The sequence below is a fragment of the Nannospalax galili genome, unplaced genomic scaffold (assembly GCF_000622305.1).
Source record: "Nannospalax galili isolate Female #2095 unplaced genomic scaffold, S.galili_v1.0 scaffold54, whole genome shotgun sequence".
NCBI classification, from domain to species: Eukaryota; Metazoa; Chordata; class Mammalia; order Rodentia; family Spalacidae; genus Nannospalax; species Nannospalax galili.
Genome location: NW_008341028.1, coordinates 14,083,731 through 14,106,761, shown reverse-complemented (window position 1 = coordinate 14,106,761; position 23,031 = coordinate 14,083,731). Strand labels below are relative to the sequence as shown.

Below are 23,031 nucleotides of genomic sequence, written 5' to 3'. Positions count from 1 at the left end.
AGCCGCTGGCAAGGGTCTAGCCTTCTGGTTAAGCAACTTTCCTGAGACCAGGAACTGGAGGGGACCACAGGGCCATGGAGACCCTGGCAGCCCTACCTCAGCCTTACATGCCCAAAAAGAATTCTTTCCTTTCAACACAGAGTCACCCCCAATATTTTACAAACATTACAGGCAAGAAACTTTTGAAAGACAAAGGCATTTATTTTTCCCCAAATACGCCCGAGTACAGAGTCCCATGTTTAAATGATCCTCATGGTTTCCAGTCCTGGGGTGGAAGAGATTCATTCAGGAGGACATCAGGTCTGCTGTGCCAGAGACTAGGGTTGCCAGACACAAGCCAGGTGTGCGTCCCAGCTCCGGAATAGCACCATGGTAAAGAGGCAGTTCCTTCATGTCCGCAGGCCCTCCCAGCCTGCCCCAGGCTCCAGCTGTTGAGGCAACCCCAGGGTATGGGTATGGAGTAGTGTGGGGTGAGGGTGAGGTATCTGGAAGCTGTGGGCACTACTGGGTACAGTCGGGAACAAGGCCATTTCCCAGCTAAAGGGAGGGACTCTGTTTCTCCTGCAGAACCCCTGGCATCCAACACAGTGCTGACCCCTGTGGTTTGCTCAATGAACATTAATTTACTAGAAAAGTAAAAGAAACAAAGATTCTAATGGTAATAAAACAGAAGGGTGAAGACTGACACCCAGGGTGCCCAAGAACCTATGTGACCAGCACATGGTTCATGTGTGGAGAGGATGGGCACAGCCCAGGGCAGCCAGAGGAGACCAAGAAGTCCATACGTGTTCCAACACATGCAGTTGCAGGTATCTATGCACCTGTACATGTGGTGGGGTAGCATACCCAGTCTCACTTAGTTGGGGAGGGAGAAGACCAAGGCCAGGGCCAGCGCAGGATGGTGCAGGGGAGTCATGCTAGACTTGGGAGATGCTGAGGAGACAGGATCCCAAACTGGGCAGGAAAAGGGCTAAGAAATGGAGCACAGGAGAAACAACAAAGAGGTAACTGTGTGATGTGTCTTCTAGGAAATAAGGCAGGGGTGAGTCTGAAGAGCAGCCACCTGGTCCCTGTGGTTTGGGAAGAGTAAGGAGGTGGGTGGTTTGTGTAGCAGTCACAAGAAATAAGGCCACAGGATGGTTCATGTGTAATGTCACTGGAGAAATAAGGCAGCTGATAACATTGGAAGAATATCCAGGTGGGGTGATGTGTGTGTGTGTCCAGAAGAAATAAGGCAGCAGGATGTTCATGTATCGTGTCACTGGTGAAATAAGGCAGCAGGATGACTTGGGAATTAAGTCCATCAGAGAAATAAGGCTGCGGGTGGCCTATGTACTGCATCCTTTGGAGAATGGGTAGTCCTGTGGGAGCAGGACCCATGGTTGAGGGCAGCGCTCACACTGAGCCCAATACAGCCAGAATATGTAGCCCCTGGCAGGGGCAGCAGCTCCTGGTCAGGCTATTTCTTGTCCATCGTCTGTATCTCATGGTGGGAAGAAAGGAAAAGCAAAATGAAAGCATTAGATGCTAGAAGTTCTGCTCTTGGAATCATTTTAGAAGTTCAGGCCTCTGGTTACCTATACCAGGTAGGGAGTGTGTACTCACTGCTACCCTGGAGGCCAGTATGCACACAAGAGCCAGGTGGGAAAGTCAGCCTGTTCTCCAAATACCTCCTCCTTCTGGCCCTTCTGCCTGATTGATCCATCCAACCTACTGCCCAAAGGCTTCCTCCAGCAGGATGCCCCTTCCCACCCGAATGTCTCTACAGGGAACCCCTTCCCACAGACTCTGCCTCCTCGTGGAAGAGCATCAAAACCACTCCCAGCCTTGCTTGGTGCCCCATCTACATCGGTAGCTGAGAAGAAACCCCGGGACACGTGTGACCCTTCTCCTCTTTCTCCCTTCCTTCAGGGGAAGGCCGCTGTTACACCCTGCCTCTGCAGTCTCAGCAGGGCAAGAGACTGGAGGACCTGCTGTCTCCCTGCAGAGCAGGGAAGCCCACTGCTTCACCTTTGGGGCTACTCTCTCCAGACATCACCCTAACATTCTCATTTCCAGGGCATTGTTCTTTTATGCTCACTGGTTCCAAACAACAGGGAGACATCTCATTTCCTCTAAAGAACTGCTAAGGTGATACTAAGGTGGATGGTGACTGCTGACACTGACTAGCTATCTCCTATGCACAGGAACCTGGACAGCCCAACTGAAAGCTCTATTTCTAGCCTCACCTGAGATACAGGTCATATGACTAGGTTCTGCCAGATGGGATATATCCAAAGTGACAGGAACTATTTTTGGCCAAGCCCTAGAAAGATATTTCCTGCCCTCCCTCTCATTCCTTGCCTCTGGAAGGGACATAGTAGCCACAGCAACCCCTTGAACCCAAGGATGGAAGCTTCAGGTCACAGAGGACAGAATACAGGCTGGAGGCCACCTGCAGCTTTAAGATGTGGTCATACTAATGCAGGAGAGGAAGAAAAATGCCTGATGGGGGTAAGCCTATGTCACACTTGGGTCCTACTGGAGCAGCTGGGACCTGGGTTCCTCAGCCTCCACTAGGAGGCAGCAGAGCTGCTTTTCTGGGGAGAAAGCCACAGGTCATCTGCAAAAGAGTAATGACCACTTCCTTCCCAGCCTCTTACCCAGACACACAAACAACACACACAATTTCAAGCAGCATATCTCTACCTTCTTTGCCTTCAGAGTGTTTCAGAGGTCGCAGGGCTGAAACAAAGGAAGGAGCATGTAGTGAGAGAAGAGCTGTAGAAAGTAGGGGATTGGGGGTGGGGGGTGGCAGGCTGAGGGAGGCTTAAGGAAGGGGCAGGAGGAAGAGATGTGGGGGGTGAGGGCACCATCACAGTGCCAGCAAAGGGGCCCTAGGGAGAAGAGTCCACAAATCCCAGCTCCACCCAATGCATCGCTCCCCTCTCTGAACCTGTTTCCTACAACTACGGAATCTGCCCTCAGATGAGACGTGGAGGTGCACAGAGCCCAGTCCATAAGTGAGGGTAAAGTGAGACTAAGGGAGGCTGGCTTGGCTGCAGGTGTCCCCAGAAGCCCAGGTCACATGGCACAGAGGCTGACCAATTCTCCCTCTACCTGCCAACATCTGCCTCTAAGCATGAGAATCAAGGCCTGATCCCAGGCCTGCTCCATGCCTGCCACAGGGGCACCAACAGAGAATTAATTGGCATAATTTAAAGCAGTCCCCAGGTGTCAGTCTCCTGCCTTCCTTCTATAGGGATAGACAGGGAGCTGGTGTCAACTTGGCCCTGGCCCCAAATGGTTCTCAGGATAACTGATTCTCTCAGCCTGGATGCTCCTGGGGCTGTGGGGCACCAAGACCTCAGCACCCACACCAAGCCAGGCTCTGCATCTAAGCACAAGTCACCCCTGCAGAGCACCTTCTTCTCCAGGCACTCCAGAGAGCTTCAGAACAGCCCTGGGATGCCATCATTATGGGGCCAGGATGGCATTTTACAGGTGGGACATGGAAGTCCAGAGGAGCAAAGCACCTTGCTAACATTGCATAGGCTCTCAGAAGAGCAGGACTGTCAACAGTAGTTTGCTTCATCACAAAAGGACTCCACTGTAAGCTCTTAACCAGGCACCAAGGACAGTACTGTCTTTTGGATACATTATCTCATTTAACCCAACCCAGAAATGCCTAGGGACTTGTCACACTCATTTTACGTATGAGGAAACAGGCCAGAAGTTTCCTTTGTGTGTATGAGGCTGCCTCTCTCTTGAGGCCCTGCTACCACCCTTGGGAAGCCCCCAGATGGTACAGTAGGGAGTCAACCAGGTGGCCTTGACCCTGGTGGCTGTGCCAAGGTAGACAGGGACTCCTGGAGAGGAGTCAGGAGATTCTCCTTCAGACCTAGCCATGAGCAAAGAATAGTTTCTCTGGATGGGAGTCTCCATCAGAGGATACTTTGTTCAAGCCCCAGAGGAAATATGGCCCCTCCTGAAGTTTTGTCTCCTGTCTCTGGTGACCCCCCAATCAAGAGGGTCAGACTCACCTGTTTTGGATCCTTCTCCATCCCCATCCTGGTCCTCAGCTCCTGAAAGATAAGAATTCTGGATGAAGAACAAAACAGCCTCACTTTCATTCCTACACTTCTCTACCTAGTAACTGAGAAAGCCTTATCTGTGGTCTCTAAACACAAGGTTGGAGCTTAAGACCACAGCAGAGCCGAGCCTAGAAAAGGATGAAAGGGCGCCCTCAGGAAGCCCACCATTCACTTGATCAAGGATCATCTACCTAGCCTTCCACCCACCAACCCACCCTATCACCTCACTGACCCACTCACTCCCAATTCAGTTAGCATCACCCTCCCACATCTGCACCCCACTTTGTCTTTTCTTTTTGTACATGTGTGTATGATGTGTAAGTACATGCTCATGTGGGTATGTGATGTGTGTGTACATGCATATAGAGGCCAGACATTGATGTCAAGGTATCTTCCTCAGTCACTCTCCACCTTCTTTCGCTCACTGATTGAGCTAGACTGGCTGGCCAATGAACTTCAGGGATCCTTCTGCCTCTCCACCCCCTAACTCTCCACCCTCAAGTGTTACAAGCTACAGTGCCAGGCTTTTAACATGGGTGCTGGGGATCCAAACTGAGTTCTTCATACTTGCACAGCAGGCACTTTCCTGACTTCTCAGGCCCTCTGTACCCCACCTGTCTGTCTACCCACCCTTTACCAGACACCTAGCTGTTCACAGCCTATTCATGACACAGGCATCACTTACCAGCCAACTGACCATATTTCCTCTTAGTCATTTCCCCACCTCCACTGCCTGTCTGCTCCCATGCTTCTCATGGTTTATCTATATGCCATCCACCACTGTCCACTCACCCACCTACAATCACCAGCATCAGCTCATACTGACCTTCATCCAGGACGTGAGCAGCATGAGGCAGGCTCTGCACATTGAGAGCAGACACACACTCTTCCCAGTGACACACAAACCCACTGAATGCTCCAAACACTCTAAACCTGCTCTCACTCACAGATGTACCCATATGACTTACACACTTAGCCACACTCATTTCCACATCCCTTGTTACACTTCAGCCTTATAAAATTACCACCTTCATGACACACCACACTCCTATCCACACTCCATCTGCCATGTTTGCACAATGACAGGCCAGCTCACACTGATTCCCACATTCTACATTCTGCCTCAGGGTCTCCAGCTAGCCCCATCTATGCAACCCCACTCATTCTGCCACCAGACACTCTAGTTGATGTTACAGATACAGCAACTGCTATGTTTAAATGTCCTCTCCTAAAGTCCTGCTGAAATTTAGTTGCTATGTAAGAGTATTAAGAGTAGAATTTCTAAGGGGTGATTAGGCCCTGGACAGCTCCAGCCTCACAGGTGGGACTAGCACTATGCTCTCTTGTCCTCTTACCTTTCACCATGTAATGCTACATCAAGGCCTTAATGGATGCTGGTGCCTGGATATGGGACTCTCAGCTCCAGAATCACAAGCCAGTAAATTTCTGTTCTTTACATGACCTGACTCAGGTATTCTTATGACTATACCAAATGGACTGAAACAGTGATATGCCCCAAGACATGCATGTATGTATGTATGTATATGTATGTTCACATACACACATACTCACCTGCATTTTCTTCCTCCTCGCAGCTCTGCTTGATCTTCCTCCAGCACACGAAGGCCAGGGCCACCAACAGTACCACAAGACAGACAGAGAGCCCCACAGTGACCCACAGAGCCTCAGGGGGGAATGTCATGGGCTGCCCTGGGAGAGGAAGAGGGATGAATGAGACCATCCCATCTGGTTCTAAGGCGTGAACAGGGGCTCCTACTTTCACTGGGCCCAGGCATGATAAATGAAGCTCATTTGAGATCCCTTGCCCACAGTTCCATTCAGCCCTCCAAACCCTGCTGCTGCAGCTGTGGCTGATGAAGCATGCTTCAGGGGGCAGCAGGGGAAGCTGAGAAGTCTGAGTGAGACTAATACTTGGGAACCATGTATGGGGCCCTACTGAGATTAGGGTAATGCTTCAATCTTCTAAGGGTGATGCAAGGATCCCTTTAAGTTGGTCCAGCTTGTTGTCCTCAACTTTTCCATCTAATGTCACCACAGGAAACCCTGTCCCAGCATTGTCTACAAAAACAACTCCTTCCAGTCCCTGCATTATAGCTGTCATTTCCCCTTCCTAAAAAGGTGCTTTTGGGAGCTGGAGAGATGGCTCAGCAGTTAAGAGCACTGGCTGCTCTTCCAGAGGACTGTGGTTGGGATTCCTGTACTCACATAGCAGCTAACAACTGTCTGTAATTCCAGTTCCAGGGGATCTGAAGCCCTCTTCTGACCTCTATGGGCAAGTGATGCATACATATATACACATAAAATAAATAAATCTTTAAAAATAAATAAATACAAATAAACTAGAGCTCCCAAATTCTCTACCTGGCTTAAGAATCACATCCCCGGAGGCCTCCCCTCATAGCTGCAGCCCCATCTGGTCATACACCACCATCCTGGGGGCCAGGAACCAGTCAGCTACAGCCCATGGCCAAATCTGGCTTGTGACCTTGTTTTGACAGTCCATGAACTAGTATTACTTTTTATTTTTGTAAAGGGCTACAAAAAGAAAAGAAAAAGAAAAAAATAAAGGAGAAAGAGCAGATAGAGAAGTAGCAGTATTCTGGAGCGGTAGCTCAATCAGTAGAGTGCTTGCCCACGGTGCAGGAAACCCTGGGTTTGATCCCCAGCACTGCATAAACCATCTTGTTTCCCATGCTATAATCCCAATACTGGGGAGGCGGAGGAAGAAGGGTCAGAAATTCAAGATCATCCTCATTACAAATTGAGTTCCACATTGAGCTGGAACACATCTAGAGTCTGCCTCAAAACAATAAATAAATAAATAGGCAAGCAAGCTGCAGTAGATAGTACACAACCCACAAAGCATTTATTCTCTGTCCTTTTACAGAAAATGTACCTAGTTCTAAACACAGATGAGGACCAGAGTTAGGGTCTAAGTCCCTCAAGGATTCATGTAGGCCTGGGGGGCTCGCCAGTGGAATATTCATATGTAACCCTCAGACCCTTCATTAGACACTTCATGTCAAGAGAGTGCGTTAAGGAGCCCAAGTTGGGGTCAAGGCCAGCCACTGTTCTGAGTACATGTGACTCTAGCATAGGCACCACCCTCCGATCCAGTCCTACTTTGGGTGCAGGGCAGAGCTTTAGGGGGAGAAATGCTAAGAAAGACTGAGGTGCTGCCCTCTGCTCTCTGGAGACAAAGCCCAGCCAAGGCCTCAGCAGTCTTGTACTCCCTGAGGAGCTGTAGGGAGTAAATAAATGGTTGATGGGAAGGAAAGACATTTCTTCAGTGGTGTAGCCACTGGCAAAGTTACCATGCTCCCATAAATAACCCCTCCCCCATGCTCTATAAGTAACACTAATGAAATTCACTGGGGAGAGAGGGAGGGGAGAGAGAGAGAAAGAGAGATATTAAAATGGAGGTGGGGGTTGACAAAATGGCCTAGCTGGTAAGAGAGCTTATTAATGCAAGCCTGATGACCTGGGTTCTTTCCCCAGAACTCATTCTATTCTCAGAACCCACGGTAGAAAGACAGAATCAGTTCCTGAAAGTTGTCCTCTGACCTCTACACTCACATACCCACATCATACACACACAACACATACAACAAATAAAATAGAAGAGCGTGTAATTGGGAAGATGAAGGGGTTCATCAGGAGTGGGAAGGAGACATGAGAGAGTACTGGGGGTGAACATGATAAAAATGCATTGTATACATGTATGAAATGTCATAATGAAACCATTAAATATATAGTTAATATATACTAACATTAAAAAAAGAAATATTTAAGGGGAAGGGCTCCCTGTGTTCACCCGTAGACTGTGTCTAGAACACTCCAGACTTCATTTCCCTAGTAAGTGAAAGAGCCAGCTGGGGCTAAGACCCACATCTCCAGATCCTGTTTCAGAAAGCCCTCTCCAAAGAGAGACATGGCATGGCACATACATTGTCACTAACCCCCATCAGGTAGGGGGTGGGGGAGACTAGCTGGAGGGCTGAGCGCCTGAATCCCAGAATGCCATACAAGGCACAGAGATGCTGGAAGCAAAATGCAGGCCAAGGGCTCCAAAGTAGGCCAGACCTGCTCTAATGAAAACAGGAGGCCAGGCGAGGGGAGGAGGAAAAATTGTGCTGAGAGGCCAAAGCTGGATTCAGATCCAGGTTCATTTGCTTGCGGCAGAGTGCAGGAACCAAGGTTCACAGATTGAGTTTAGAGAGGATGAAAACCCTTGAAGTTATGGGAAAATCACTGTCTTTATCATTTGTCCTATTTTCAAAGTGGTGCCTGTCTCTCGAAACCTTCAGAGACACTGAGTCTGTGGTCTCGAGAAACTTCCTTCTCTCTGGGCCTCAGTTTCTTCACTTACGAATTGTGCTTGGCAACACTTGTTCAGGTGAAATCCCTTTTCAGTGTTCGTGGCTGAGGCATAAAGAATGTTCTCAGAAGCTGATGGGATAAAAGTTCTCTCTCTATATAAGCCCTTGGCTACATAGCATCAGTACCGCCAATATTCCATCCAGCTCTGTGCAGTGACCATGAATCCTTTTGTCCTTTTGATAAAACCTTCATACTCTATGCCATCTCACTTGACATTTCTGAGTCTTTCTTGTGAACACAGTTTCTTTTTTTGAAAAAAGACATTTTATTTTTATTTATGTGTGTGTGTATTTGCACCAGGCATTTGTGAGCTGTCTAATGTGGGTGCTGGGATGTGAACTCCAGTCTTCATAAAAGAGCAGTAAGCACTCTAACCACTGAGCAATCTCTCCAGCCCCAGTGAAACAGTTTCCATTGTTCTCATGTGGTGCTCTCTACAAGGTCAAGGAAATACCTCAGAACACTGGAAAACCCAGAAAGTGACTCCCTCACAGGATATACAGACTGGGCCTCCAGAGAGAAGCTAAGTTCAGTCTTGGGAAGGGCTGGGCAATGGAGACAGTCTTGTGATAAGGAAATACTTAAGAGAGGAGGAGAATGAGCCTGATCCCTAGAAGACAGGCACTGAAGGTGGGCACTGGTTCCAGGCTTGTCAGGAGTGAAAGCTGTGTAAGGCCCAGAATGTTCAGTGGGAGAGGTGAGCTGCGGCAAGGCCTAAGGTTTGCACAGGCACTGGCAACCAGTGCAGGTAGGAAGCTGAGTGGGCTGGGGGGTCAGGTAGAAGCTGTGGTAAGAGAAAAGACAAAGACTAGTGACAAAGAGCTTGCTATCCTGACCTTAAGGATGCAGGAGGTCCCTGGGAAGACTCAGAGGTAGGGACCAAGGACCTAGACCTAGCACACAGGCCTACCAAAGGACTGAACAGAGACCTGTCAGAGCCAAACACAGAGGGTGACTGTCTCCCTTGCCTGAGCCCTATTGACATTCCCAACTTACCCAGACTCTGAAGACCTGGCAACCAGAGATCAAGGGACTCACCCAATATGAAAATCTCAATCTAGCCACATGAGGGCAGCAGAGACACCACTGGCCAGTCCATCTGTGGAGCTCCAGTCTGCAGGTAGAAGGGCTGCTCCTTGACTCAGGTGAGATCTACCAGCTGGGAAGCCCCACTGCCTCTCAGAGCCCCACAATCAGATGGTGCCCATGGACTCAGCAATTCCTTCACACCAAAGAACCCGTTGGAAAGCATGCCCTCATCCGCCATGTCCCTGGACAAGCCTTGTGGCAGCCCTCAGAATTCCACCCACACCTCCAGATTCCAGGCAGGTCCATAATCACCACAGAAAGCATGCTTAGGAGACTAAAAGTTACAAATGGATCTTATCGGATTAAGACTTTTAAGGATTTCCACTGGGGAAGCTTTGAGATACAGGAAATCCACATGGAATTGAATATTTTGATATTGATACTCCAGTTAAGGGTCTATAAAAGAGGTAACTGCTCCCGAGTCCTTCCCCAGCTGACCACCTCTCCTTACCTGTGATGGTAACAGAGCCGTGTGCATCTTGCTGCAACACTGGGTTCCGCACCAGGCAGCTGTAGGTGCCATTAGCACCCAGTACCACCCTCAGCACGCTGTGCACATCAAACAAGCCCTGCTCATTGGCCATCTGGGATGTGGTCACATTGCCAGTCAAGGGAAATCCCTGCCCATCCTGCCAGAACACCTCCGCCTCGGGATAGCCCTGGTAGCTGGAGCACGTGATGGTCACTATGTCCCCTGGACGCAGGTCCTTGTTGGGCTCCAGGGTCATGCTGGGCTTCGAGTAAGGGGCTGGAGGGTGGCAGAGAACAGATATCAATGACAGTCAGTGCAGGAGGTACAGTGGAAGGAAAGGACACATGGGGCTGTTAGTACAGGAATCAGCACCTGGCTTTGATGTTGGGATCAGCTGTGGGGCAGTGGGTGAAAAGCTGTGTGCTTAACAGATAAGGAGTGGAAAAGGCTCCCTCCCGGAGCTCACCCACCACCTGCAGACTGACAGCAGCGCTGCCAAAGTCCCGGATGCTCACAAAGCAGGTGAAGCTGCCTTCATCAGCTACACGAATGCGTACACGCACGCGCTGTAGCCTCAGGGATGCATTGCCCTGTGCCAGCAGATCAGGGAAGAGCGCTGTGCAGCTGGTATAGGCACTGCCCTGATCCCGGCCCTCGGCAAAGCTGTGCACCAGTTGTTTGGTGTCTGTCAGCTGCCAGATAAAGTTGAGCTGTGCCAGGCTGAAGCTGGGCTCAGGGAGGAGCAGTGTAGGGTGATATTGGTGCCCACCAGGGCCACCACAGGGTCTTCAGGGACCTGGACCTCCACAGCTCCTGGGGGCAGGTTGCAGAGACAGGGCCAGTGAGGAAGGACAGGGCCTTTCCCGCCACTCCACAGCCTCATCCCCCATCAAAACCCAGGCCCCATTCCTTCTTCTCCTTCTCTCTCTAGACCCCAAGACAGATTCTCAAAAATCTGATTTTCACAATAGGTTGGGTTTGTCTGACAAGATCTATTACTGGAGTCTGGACTTGGGGCAGTAGGATTCTCAGGGGCTCCAGGAAGAGCAAATCCTTTCCACATCAGAACTCCTTTCAGCCTCCTATCTCATGGTTCTCTGCTGACCAAGGTGTGTTTCCATCCTTCCCCACTGTATCTACAGCCCTTGAAGTTAGGAGAGTCAAGAAGGCTCATCATCATTGACCCCTACACACTACCTGGGGCTCCCTGCCCCATCTTTCTCCTACTATTATCAGGTATCTCAATGCCCTGGGAGACTGCAAATGGGAGGTACATTTAGTTCCTCTAATTTCAATCCCTACTGAGAGAACCAAGACCCTCCTCCCTTAGGCTGCCATTTAAGACCAAAAACCAAAAACCTGTGGGGCTTCTGTGGGGTGTGATGGTGACAGAGCTGTGTGCATCCTGCTGCAACACCAGGTCACGCACCAGGCAGCTGTAGGTGCCATTAGCCCCCAACACAACCCTCAGCATGCTACACACATCAAACAAGCCCTGCTCGTTGGCCATCTGGGATGTGGTCACGTTGCCAGTTAAGGGCAATCCCTGCCCTGCCCATCCTGCCAGAACACCTCTGCCTTGGGGTAGCCCTGGTAGCTGGAGCATGTGATGGTCACCATGTCCCCTGGCCACAGGTCCTTGTTGGGTTCCAAGGTCATGTTGAGCTTCGAGTAGGGGGCTGGAGGGTGGCAAAGGGCTGAGGTCAGCAACACAGTCAATGCAAGAGATACAATGAAGAAATGGACACACAGGGGCTGTTAGTACAGGAACGAGCACTGGGCTTTCTTTGGTGTTGGGATCTGTCATGGGGCAGTGGTGAGAGGCTGCATGCACAATGGATAAGGCATCAAAGAGGAGGGCGCACCCCTCGGTGCTCACCTGCCACCTGCAGACTGACAGCAGCACTGCCAAAGTCCCGGATGCTCACAAAGCAGGTATAGCTGCCCTCATCAGCTACATGCACGTGCTGCAGCCTCAGGGATGCATTGCCCTGTGCCAGTAGATCAGGGAAGAGTGCTGTGCGGTTGGCATAGGCACTGCCCTGGTCCCGGCCCTCAGCAAAGCTGTGCACCAGTTGTTTGGTGTCTGTCAGCTGCCAGATGAGGTTGAGCTGTGCCAGGCTGAAGCCAGGCTCAAGGGAGAAGGAACAGTGTAGGGTGGCATTGGTGCCCACCAGGGCCACCACAGGGTCTTCAGAAACCTGGACCTCCACAGCTCCTGTGGGCAGATCAAAGAGGCAGGGCAGTGAGGGCGGATAGGGATTTTCAGGGTCTCCCTCTTTACTTCCTCTTCCCAGCTATCTCTAGCTTTGTGCTTGGAAGTCTGAGACTCAAAAAAAAGTTTATTACCTAGTCTCCTTATTGTGAGTATCTATGTGCCAAGCATGAATTAGGAATGCAAAAGGGACTAAGACCAAGGTCACACCCTAGGGCTTACTTACATTGTAATGGGAGAGAGGGACAACATAGTACACAAATGTTCATCAGCTTGTGATTAGAACAGAAGAGGAGGAACAGGAAAGATGGCTCAGCAATTAAAAGCACTTGTTGTTTTTGCAAAGGACCAGGGTTTGGTTCCCAGGGCCCAGACAGTGCTAACAACTGCCTGTAGCTTCAGTTCCAAGGGATCCAACATCTTCTTAAGCCTCCATGGGCACCATATAGACATGCACATATAGACATGTAGGTGCACATATAGACATGTAGGCAAAACACTCATAAATAAAATATGACATGTAGACAAAACACTCATAAATAAATAAAAAATAAAAAGAAGGGCTGAGGATAAGGCTCAGTGATAGCGTGCTTGCCCACCATTTGTTCAATCCCATTCCTTAAAAGGAAAAAGAAGAGAAAGAAAAGTAAAAAAGGAGGAAATACTATAAAAGAGAGTGAAAGAAATCATGGATTAGAAAGCAAGGCAGTAGCTCTTCAAAAATCTTTACACCCGCCAGGCCATTTGCATTTTCCCACAAGTACATATTATTTGTATAAACTGGGAATAGGTACCTAAAAAAATATATACCCAAATGTTTTAGTGATTTTCCTCTGGATGAAAGAGGATCCCAGGTGCTTTTTCTTTTCTTCTCTTCCTAAATAAACATATTTAGTCTTTATACAAGAAAGAATATCTGCATTTTTAAATAGGGCAGAGAAACAGGAACTCTGTGATACAAGGAACCAGGGTACATGGGTCCCAGGTACAGGGCAAAACAGGTGGAAAGACCCTGGGCAGGGTCCAGTATGAGAGCACCAGGAAGGGAACCTAATGGGAAGGCCCACTGGAGCCAGGCTGGGCTTTGAGGGATGCTGTAAGGAATCTGGGGTTTCCCACCTGCAATGGGCAGTTAAGGAGGGCACTAATCAGATGGGCATCAAGGCTTGAAATTCACTCTGGCTCCTCTGCTGAGGGAGACTAGACTATAGAAGGAAAGATGGAAAGTATTTAGGAGGCAATCTCAGTGGTCCCTGTAAGAAGTGATGGTAAAGCCGGGTATGGTGATATAGGCCTTCAATCCCAGCACTTGGGAGGCAGGAGGATCATCAATGTTTGCTGATGGATTAAGGGTGAAAAGACAGGAGTGTGAATCACAAAAGCCCAGTATGACTCCATCCTGAGGGGATCCCACGGCATGTCCAGAGCCCCCAGAGAAAGGATAGTTTCCTCTGTTGGCACCAATGCGCTATCCCATGGGCTCCCCGCAGCTTCCCTGATAGGCACCTCTGCCTGCACTGCATCTCTCCTTCAGAGCCCTGAGAAGTTAGGTAGGTTTAGAGAGTCTGCCATGCTTGGGAGACAGTGATTCGGCAAGAGCTCTGAGCACCACCACAGAAGGCAGGCACACTCAAAATACGTGAGGCTCCAACAGTTTGGAAATGAAACTAAGTGAACACAGCACTCATGGAAGGGTTAGAAAAATTACACTTACTTTATGGTGTTTTTACTGTGAATTCCATACCTATTCTTTGTAGTATGTGGTCTCTAAAGGTCATGAGCTGGCCCTGTATCTTTTTCACTAATCCCATGAAAACTCAGACCAGTTCTCATCTCTTCTGCTGGACCAAGGTGCCCTTTGCAGGAGAAATCTGGGGCACTCAAAAGTCCTTTCTTTTTTTTAACTCTTTTTTTTTTTTTGGTCTTTTTGAGACAGGGTCTCCCTGTAGCTCCAGCTGTCCTGGAACTCACTATGTAGACCAGGCTGGCCTTGAACTCACAGAGATCTATCTGCCTGCCTCTGCCTCCCGAGTGCTGGGATTAAAGGCTCAAAAGTCCTTTCTAAAGAAATCAAACCTTGGGTAGAGATATGTATTACCTATGGTAACCACTAGATGGCACCAGACACTTGGCTTTGTTTTCTCCCTGGAGAAAGATGACTACCAATACCACTAATTAACTCTGTGCCAAGTACTGTGTAGAAGTCATTCCATTTATTCATCAGGGTTATGGAGCGCTGACTACTACTTAGTAACTACCCATCCTGGCCCCCAGAGCAGACCCTGTCCTCTGAGCAGAGGGGCAACAGGCAACAAGAGAGCCTATTCTGCTAAATAGATATAGTACTAAACTAACTCCTAACGACTTATTGTTACACCCACAGATTAATGCATCTCTTAGATCTCACCAGAGAAGTCTCCTTGTGCAGCAGATGGTGATTAATAGAGACCCACAACTGGCAAACATGCAGAGAATAAGAGACTGCAGAGTCTTATCCCTGGACACCTATATCAAACTTGTGCCTCCCAAGGCTCAGGGATCATTGCAGAAGAGGGAGTGGAAAGGCTGTAAGAGCCAGAGGGGGTGGATGACCACAGGGAAACAGAGTTTTTCCAGACAGCTGGTCAGTTACTCATATGAGCTCACAGCAATGGTGACAGCATGCACAAGTTCCATGTAAGCTCAAGCCAGACTAAATCCCAGCATAGAAGTGGGGAAGCGGGGAAGAAATCCCAGCCCTACCTGAGAAACTATTGGCAACTGATAGCTATTGGGATGGGAATCAATCTTGTTTAAGGGTAAGACTCTTGGTAGGTTGAACAGGCTCCAGTGGATGGACCCACATCAAAGGGCATTTGGGGACACAAGTTTGACTCTATAGGTACACACACACACACATATGGCTTCTTATAAGAGGGCTGCAGATGGAAATAATTTTTTAAAAAAATTATTTTTATTTTATTTTTATTTATTATTGTATTTTTGTGTATTTCATACAGGACATCTTAATCATCTTTCTATCCCCCTCCCCATTGGCCCCTTCCCATATCCCCCCCATTGGAATCCATACATTCTATCATTTGTGTTAAGGTTTATCATGTCAAAGGAGTGTCTCCAAATGTTCCTCAGTGCAAGTTCATTCACTGAGGTCTAGTCAGCCTACACCTAGAATTCCTCCATTTAAGAAGATCAGCTCTTCCTCACCCAGCAGTAATCAGCTACCAATAATTCCTCAACTAAGATTGGGGCCTGCTATCCATTTCCACAATTATACACACTCAAGCAGACAAAAACTCAGCACAGAATTGTAGAAAGAGTCCCAGGAGCCTGTAGGACTCTGTCTTCGTATGGTCATGCACTTCCTCCCTGGCTCTTACAGTCTTTCCACCCCCTTTTCTGCAATGGTCCCTGAGCCCTGGGTGGGTGGATTTTAATATAGGAGTTCTGTCCAAGGACCCACACTCTGTAGACTCTTCTTCTCTATATTTCGGCCATTTGTGACCTTTTACTTTCCTGGCCCTCTGTTGCATGAGGGAGCTTCATTGATGAGAGCTGAAAGATGCATTGGTGTTCTCTTCATCCCTTGTTCTATGTTCTGTGAGTCTTAGGTACAGAGATTGCATCATAGATGTGAGCAAGATATATTGTATGAAATTCACAAAATTCAATTAAAATGTTTTTAAAAGGAAGCAATATGTTAAATACTGGAAAGAATGAAGTGAAGGACAGGACAAGGATGGGGGGACGGTGTGCTGTTGTATACAGCATAGCCAGGAAAGCATGCTGACTGGTGTCACTTGATCAAAAGTTTGCACAAAATAAAGAGTAGAGTCACGCCAACATCTGCGGGCAGGAAGTTCTTGGCAGAGGAAACAGTAGGTATAAAGGTCCCGAGGAGGGTGCATACAGTGTGTTCAGGAACCTGCATTGTCATAGTATTCAACGTTCAAGTCCTGTTTTACAGATGAGCAAAGAGGAGGCTAAGGTCAAGAGGTTGACACTAGATCCCGGAAATGTAAAGAAATAAGTGTGATTTTTTTTAAGACTGAGCCTAGCAGAAGCCCAGGTGGGAATGGGCACCCTCACATACCACCATGACCACTGCTCCTCCCCTCACCTGTGAGACAGAAACACAGCACTCCCAGGGCAGTGTGCACATGCACACCTACACCAGGGCCACCCCATCCACGCAGCATCTTCCCGTGAGGCGTCAGACAGCTGGGCTCTCCGTGGCAGATGGCTGCTCCTGCCTGCGGAAAAGGAAGCAAGGTCTTTGTCTCCAAAGGTGCCCCCACCCCACCCCCCAAGCCCCAGATCCCCTGGACCATCCTAGGGCAAGGCTACAACTGCTCACTTGGAGGTCTTCTTGCCCATGCCCATGGAACTCCCTACAGAAGGAATCTCTATGAGAGTCAGGCAGTGGAGAGAATGCACCAAGGTGGGTCGAGGCTAACTGGTGGCCAGCTTTTCTGCCCTACCATGTGAGTATCCAAATCTACGAAGGAGGAGGCCAGACATCAAGCAAGGCAAGGCTGGTGAATTCAAGGTCAAGACTATGCCTGGGTCACTCTGGCTGATGGGAAAGCAAAAGTTCAGGCTGCAGGCAGACCCAGGGATCAGATGGAATTGTATACTCTACCCTAAACGTAGCTGAGGGCCACTGAGGGTTCTGGAACAGGGAAGCAGCACTGTTGTACTACTTTGATAGCTTCTGAGGGATAAATGAGACAGAGCTGGCCAAGTGACAAAGCAGGTACGGGTAAAAGTGACAGTAAGGATGTAGGGAGCGAGGAAGGCAGCAGTCAGGTTGGTTCTAAACTCCATTACTGGGGCAGAGAACACAGAATATTCAGTGTAGGGCATGTGAGGTTAGGGGCAAATGTGCAGAAAACTCCAGGAGAGAGTTCTAGAGGCAGCTGGCAGCATAGATGTGGGGCTTGGGAATGGCATTGTTAATTTAACACATGTACATGGAGTGAGCAAGACCCAGCAAAAATGGGAGAGGCCAGGAGCAGGGCTAACTTCTAAGGCTGGAGTCAGACCTGTGCAACAGTCAGATCTGAGATGACAGGTCAGGCCTGGGGCTAGGGGGGTCCCTGGCTTCCCTGAGTTCTTCCCTGCTTCCAGTTGGACCTCCCTTAGGTGCCCAACTCAGGCAGGCTGCACACACCCAGTACTGCTGCCCACTCAAGCCACATGACCCATGTTCATCTGTCCCACTGAATAATGATTAGCAAGAATATGAACATTTCCACATCCTTGATCACCTTCAGAAATAAATAAGGCCCAGATAAGCAAGTTTTTTTGTTTTGTTTTGTTTTGTTTTGTTTTGTTTTGATACAGGGCCTTACTATGAAACCCTAATTGGCCTGGAACTTGCTATATGGATCAGGCTGGTCTTGAACTCACAAACTGCCTGCCTCTGCCTTACAAGTGCTGGGACTAAAAGTGTGTGCCACCACACCAAGCTGTGAGTTTCATAATATCCTATCATTTGCCAGTGGGCAGAGTTGTGAAGAGTCCTATAGTTACCCCTTTCCGGACCTCACAGAGAAATTCCGCCCACAGCCAAAGCATGCATTCTAGCCCCAGCTACCTAGCATAGCTCTTTCCACCCACTCCAAACCTCTTCCCCACTTCCCTGAGCCAGACAGCTACACAGAGGGAGTCCCTCAGCCAAACCCTGCATCCTGGCCAGCTGTCCCCTTCCCAGTTGTCCACAGTCCATTGTGGGGAAGCCCTGGGGAGCCACTTCCTTTCCAGATGCTTCCGGTTCAAAGTCTAACAGCCTCAAAGTCACCAGCCTATGTGCTGAGTCAGCAGTTCCAATTCATATTGGTACCCTTGAGGATACCACTTCCTGCCTGACAAGGGCCACCTATGGCCTGCAGGAAAACCTAGCAGGCAGCTGCCTGGATTTCTGGCCTTACTCTGCAGGAAGGACCCAGTCAAAGAAGGAGCTTCTAGGTTCTGCCTTCCATCCATTCACCCCCAGACAGAACCAAAACCTGAGGATATAGCTTGTCCAGCATGCATGAAGCTGGGAGTTCGACCCCCACCACTGCATAAACCAGGTGTGGTGGCACATATCTGTAATCTCAGCACTCAAAGGTACAGGCAGGAGGATCAGGAGTTCAAGGCCATCCTTAGCTGCACAGAGTTCAAGGCCAGCCTTGGCTATAGGAGGCCCTATCTTAAAAAAAAAAAAAAAAAGAACAAAAAACTAAAGCCTGTTTGTGCTTCCTGGTCTCCACATCTTTCACCCTTCCCCACTGTTGTTTGTGCCAATCTATCTAAGCCTACCTGGGCCTCTTCAGTGACAAGGCCTTCACTGACCCCACAAGTTCTACTTTCTCCCCACCAAACTCATTCTCTCAGGTGCCTTCCTTTAAGACCTAAGACAGGGATCTACTCATGTCCTCCCCTGTCCCCAGTCATTACTGAAGACCTACCTACCTCTGCCTGTTACTCAAGGCTGTTCTTAGGATGCCTCCCAATACTCCAAGCTACTTCCTGCTGCTGCTGCTGCTGCTGGGGTTTGCCCCAGGGGCCATTTGTAAATGTCTGCTTCATTTCTTGGGAGTAGGGAATGTCTCTTCTGATCAGACCAATTAGGGCTGTCCCCAGAGCAGAGCCATTTCTTCCTCCAGAGGGTAAGAGGTTTCCAGAGGAGGCACTAGGCTTGTTCCCTTTGATTCCCTTTCTCCACTCTGGACCCAGGAAGCCCATCCTTACAGCCCAGCCTAGAAAAAAGCTGCCTGCCAACTCAAAACCACAGAGAATTCCACACTACCACAATTCCTACCCCAACAGCTGGTTCCAGGCACCCAAGGCAGGATGGAGAAACTCAGGGTGGCCTGAGAACAGAAACCAGCTGCTGTCCATCTTGATAGGTGAATACAGAGACACTGGAGACACACACTGCCCCAACTACCTTCCCACAAAGGAATTTGCCTCTCCAGGAGGGAGTTGCCCTGGAATCAGCACATACTACCCACTTAGTATGTCTCCAGCTCGGTCTATTCCCCCACTGCCATCCTAGTCTCCGTCACATGTGGGAACTCCATTGAACCCAACCAGGAAAGATCACACAGCACCCTGTCCTTCTGCAGAGAGGCTGGAGGGAAGGGCCAGCCACCCTCAACCCGAAGCTGTTGTGAGTGCATCCAACCCTATAAGGAAGGCCAGAGGGACACTCCAAAGACATCACCCAACACTCATCCCCAAATGGTCAAAACACCAAGCCTGCCTGCCAATGGGGTCTGGGCCAAGATGCCCTGGACTATCCAATAAGGATTCTACCCCACCATGACCACTGGCATCACTCATAGTCCCCCTCTTTTAAAAAAGATTTACTGTATTTTTAGTTATGTGTATATGTATATGACTACATGTGGGTTTACACATGTGTGAATGCAGGTACCCACAAAGTCTAGAAGAGGGTGTCTGATCTTCTGCAGATGGAGTTATAGGCAGTTTAACTACTGGGAACCAAACTCAAGTCCTGTGGAAGAGCAGCAAGTGCTCTCTGCTGCTGAGCCATCTCTCCAGCCACCCCATAATCTCTTAACTCCCACACCTCCCAGCCTCTGCAGAGGTTCCCTGGGCAACACTTCCCACTAACAGGACAAAAGTGAGAGAGACACAGAGCAGGTTTGATTCCCAGCACCCACATGGCAGCTAACAACCATCCATAACTCCAGTTCCAGGAGAATTCCAATGCCCTCTGCTGACCTCTGTGGGCATTACATGACATGGGTGCACTTATGTACCTGCAGGCAATACATATAAAATAAAGAATAATTTTTTTAAAATAGCAGCTGAGCTCCTGGATTCAGCTACATCAGAAGCAAGATGAAAGCCTGGATGGCTCTTGTTCTTTTTTTCCCTTATGCCAGTTTCAGCTGAGTTTCTATTACCTGAAAGTGAAGGTGTCCTTGAATATGGTAGATTCATTTGTGTATTGGGTAATTCCTTTAGCAATGCATGGAATGCTTTCTGGGGAGGCTATGAGGACAGAGATGACTAAGCAGTGTGTGTGTGTGTGTGTGTGTGTGTGTGTGTGTGTGTGTGTGTTCTCAAGAGCAGATCCCAATAGGGAAGGTGGACATGCCACTCAGGAGGGTCCACTTTAAGATACTTTGAGGGCTGCTTGGTGGCATCAAAAGCTGTGATAGCCTCCTTAAGTGGCTCCCAAGTAAGGCTGGGAAACGTGAGACCTGTGCCTGCCTCACAACCATATCCCCTTGAAATGGCAGAAAAAGAGGACCAGAGCCTTGCAAGCACAAGGAACTGTGTTTGATCCCCAGAACCCAAGGGGCAAAAACAAGCATGGTGGTGCATGCTTATAATCCCAGTGCTGGGGAGGTGGTGACAGGCAGATTTCTGGGGCTTGCTGGCCAGCCAGCCTAGCCTAATAGGCAAGTTGCAAGCCAGAGAGACCCTGTCTCAAAAAAAAAAAAAAAAAAAAAAAAAAAAAAAAAAAAACAAAAAGAAAAAAACAAAACAAGGTAGATAATGGTTGAGTAACAACAGCCAAACTTCTTGTCTTCTGGCTTCCACCACTTATACACACACATTCACAAAAATCTGCATACACATAAACACACACATACATATACAATGGCAGAAAATGAGCCCAAGGTTTGGGGTTTTGCTCCCAGGTCTGACACTTCCCTGTGCAGTCTTAATAAGGTCCCCAACTTTCTTTTTTAAAAATTATTTACAAGTTGTATGTATGTGTTTTCCCATGCATGCTGTATCGCATGTGTGGAGGGTCAGAGGACAACCCTCTCGTGGATCAGTTCTCTCCTTCCATGTAAACCCCCGGGAATCAAATTCAGATTGTCAGACTTGGAGGCAGATGCCTTTACCCACTGAGCGTTCTTGCCAGCCCAACTTCCCTTTTCTGAGCTTGGTGTTACCATTTTTAATGGGGTATCTTCAGTATTTTAAGCCTACACTAGCTACCATGTGAGTCACACGGAAATGCATATAGCAATGTGACTGGAAACCACCAGTTATTTCCTTTCACCTGTTCTCCCCTTCTGTAGAACTGTTAGGCACAAGACCACTCAGCTAAAAACTACAAATCCCAGGCTTCCTTACAGCTGAGTGTGGCTACAAGATCATTTTCTCACTAATAAGATTTCAGAGGAACTGTCATACACAGTTTCTAGGTCATGCCATTAAAGATGGGGATCACACCCTTTTTTATCTTCCCCCTTCCCATGCCTGGAACACAGATGTGGCAAGTCCCCCAGTACCACTGTGTCAAAGGTGAGACCCTGCATATCACAGACAAGACAGAGAGTCCCTAAGGGCTGTGGCTTCAGTCCTGGATATACCCAGTTGGTCACATGGGTGAGAAATAAGCATCTGTTCTAGCATAAGTCACTGTTATTTTGGTCTTTCTTATGGCATCTGAACGAACTAATTTAGGGACCCATCACTCCCTGTTCTTCCCCCTCTCTCTACCCTAGGAAAATTGCTACTGCTCAGAGCAACAAAAGAAACCACATCTAAAATAGGTTTCTCAAAATCTGAACTGGAGACAGTCTCAACAATCATTAAGGGATGGTAGGAGATGTTTCAAAGATGAAAGTGACCCAGGGATTGTATGGATGGAAAAAAGGCAAGCTGAGACAAATGGGAGAATGTGGGCAGAAAGGATGGAGAGGTGAGGGAATGAAGCACACTTAAGGGGAAGACATATCCTACTGAGATTAGGCCAGGATCATGCATACCAAACTGTCTAGTGGAGGGAGCCCTGGACAGGAGCTTGAGCTCCAGTGAGGGATAGAGGAAGTCATCTACATACTAGTGACCACAGAGGCCAAAGCTGAAATCTGGGAGGGGGTGGGGGTGAGAAAAAGACCAACAGAAAAGGTCCCAGAGCAAGTTGTGGACCAACTGCAGAAGCAGATGTCAGGCATCAGAACAAGGGACCTCTTCCTGACACCTTCACAACCTGTTTGCTTTCTCCAGAAATGGGAACCAACTACCTCAGCAGGCAATCCACTTGCTTTGGGGCAGCTCTCATTGGTGGAAAGTACTTCCTTATGCTGAGCCAAAATCTATCTCTCAAGACAGCCTCATGAAGTACCTAGGACCACACAGAACAAGCATGCCTTCTCCTCATGGTGCTGCAAGTATTTGTTTTTCCTTGACAAGATCACCACTGGGAGCTGTATCACATAATTCACCAAAATAACAGATTATCAAATGTGTGGTCAACAACCACAAGTCCTTTGAACTCACTGTCACCTTCCTGTGTCTTGCTGTGTTCTTCTGATGAGTCTGGGAAGGGGTGGAGCTTATAGGAGGTTTCCCATGTTGCTCTGACAGTTCACTGGGTCTAGCTGAGTACATCCTCCAACATCCATGACTTCTTTATTCAAAGTGGTTGTGTAGTCCATAGCATGCAGTTTGCCAGTTTTTAAAGATTTGTTTTGTTTTTAAATTATGTCCACTAATGCACATGATTGCAGGTACCAGCAGTGGCCAGAGGAGGGTGACAGATTTCCTGGAGCCAGAGTTGCAGACTGTTGTGAACCCAACATTTGGTGCTGGGACCAAACTCAGGTCCTCTGCAAAAGCAATTATGTGCTCTTAACCACTGAGTCATTTCTCCAGCCTCAAAGTTCACCATTTTAACCCTGCCTAAACATATGATTCAATGGCATTAAATATATCACAGTGTGTGTAGTTATGCCATGATCTTTTATTTTTTTAACTATTTTATTTATTATTTTTATTTTATGTGTATGTGTGTATTGCCT

At 48.5% G+C, this 23,031-nt stretch overlaps 1 protein-coding gene across 1 annotated transcript; it reads right to left on the bottom strand.

Annotated features, from left to right (window-relative positions):
* Positions 1 to 218: 218 nt before the first annotated feature.
* On the bottom strand, positions 219 to 22,694 carry Cd276 (CD276 molecule). The gene is given in 12 exon segments (XM_029565073.1): positions 219 to 1,477; positions 2,689 to 2,724; positions 4,023 to 4,064; positions 5,646 to 5,783; positions 10,015 to 10,314; positions 10,505 to 10,774; positions 10,777 to 10,848; positions 11,395 to 11,590; positions 11,593 to 11,714; positions 11,915 to 12,253; positions 16,368 to 16,500; positions 22,511 to 22,694. Coding segments are annotated over 12 exon segments (1,782 nt in total). The 5' UTR covers positions 22,622 to 22,694; the 3' UTR covers positions 219 to 1,454.
* Positions 22,695 to 23,031: the final 337 nt, after the last annotated feature.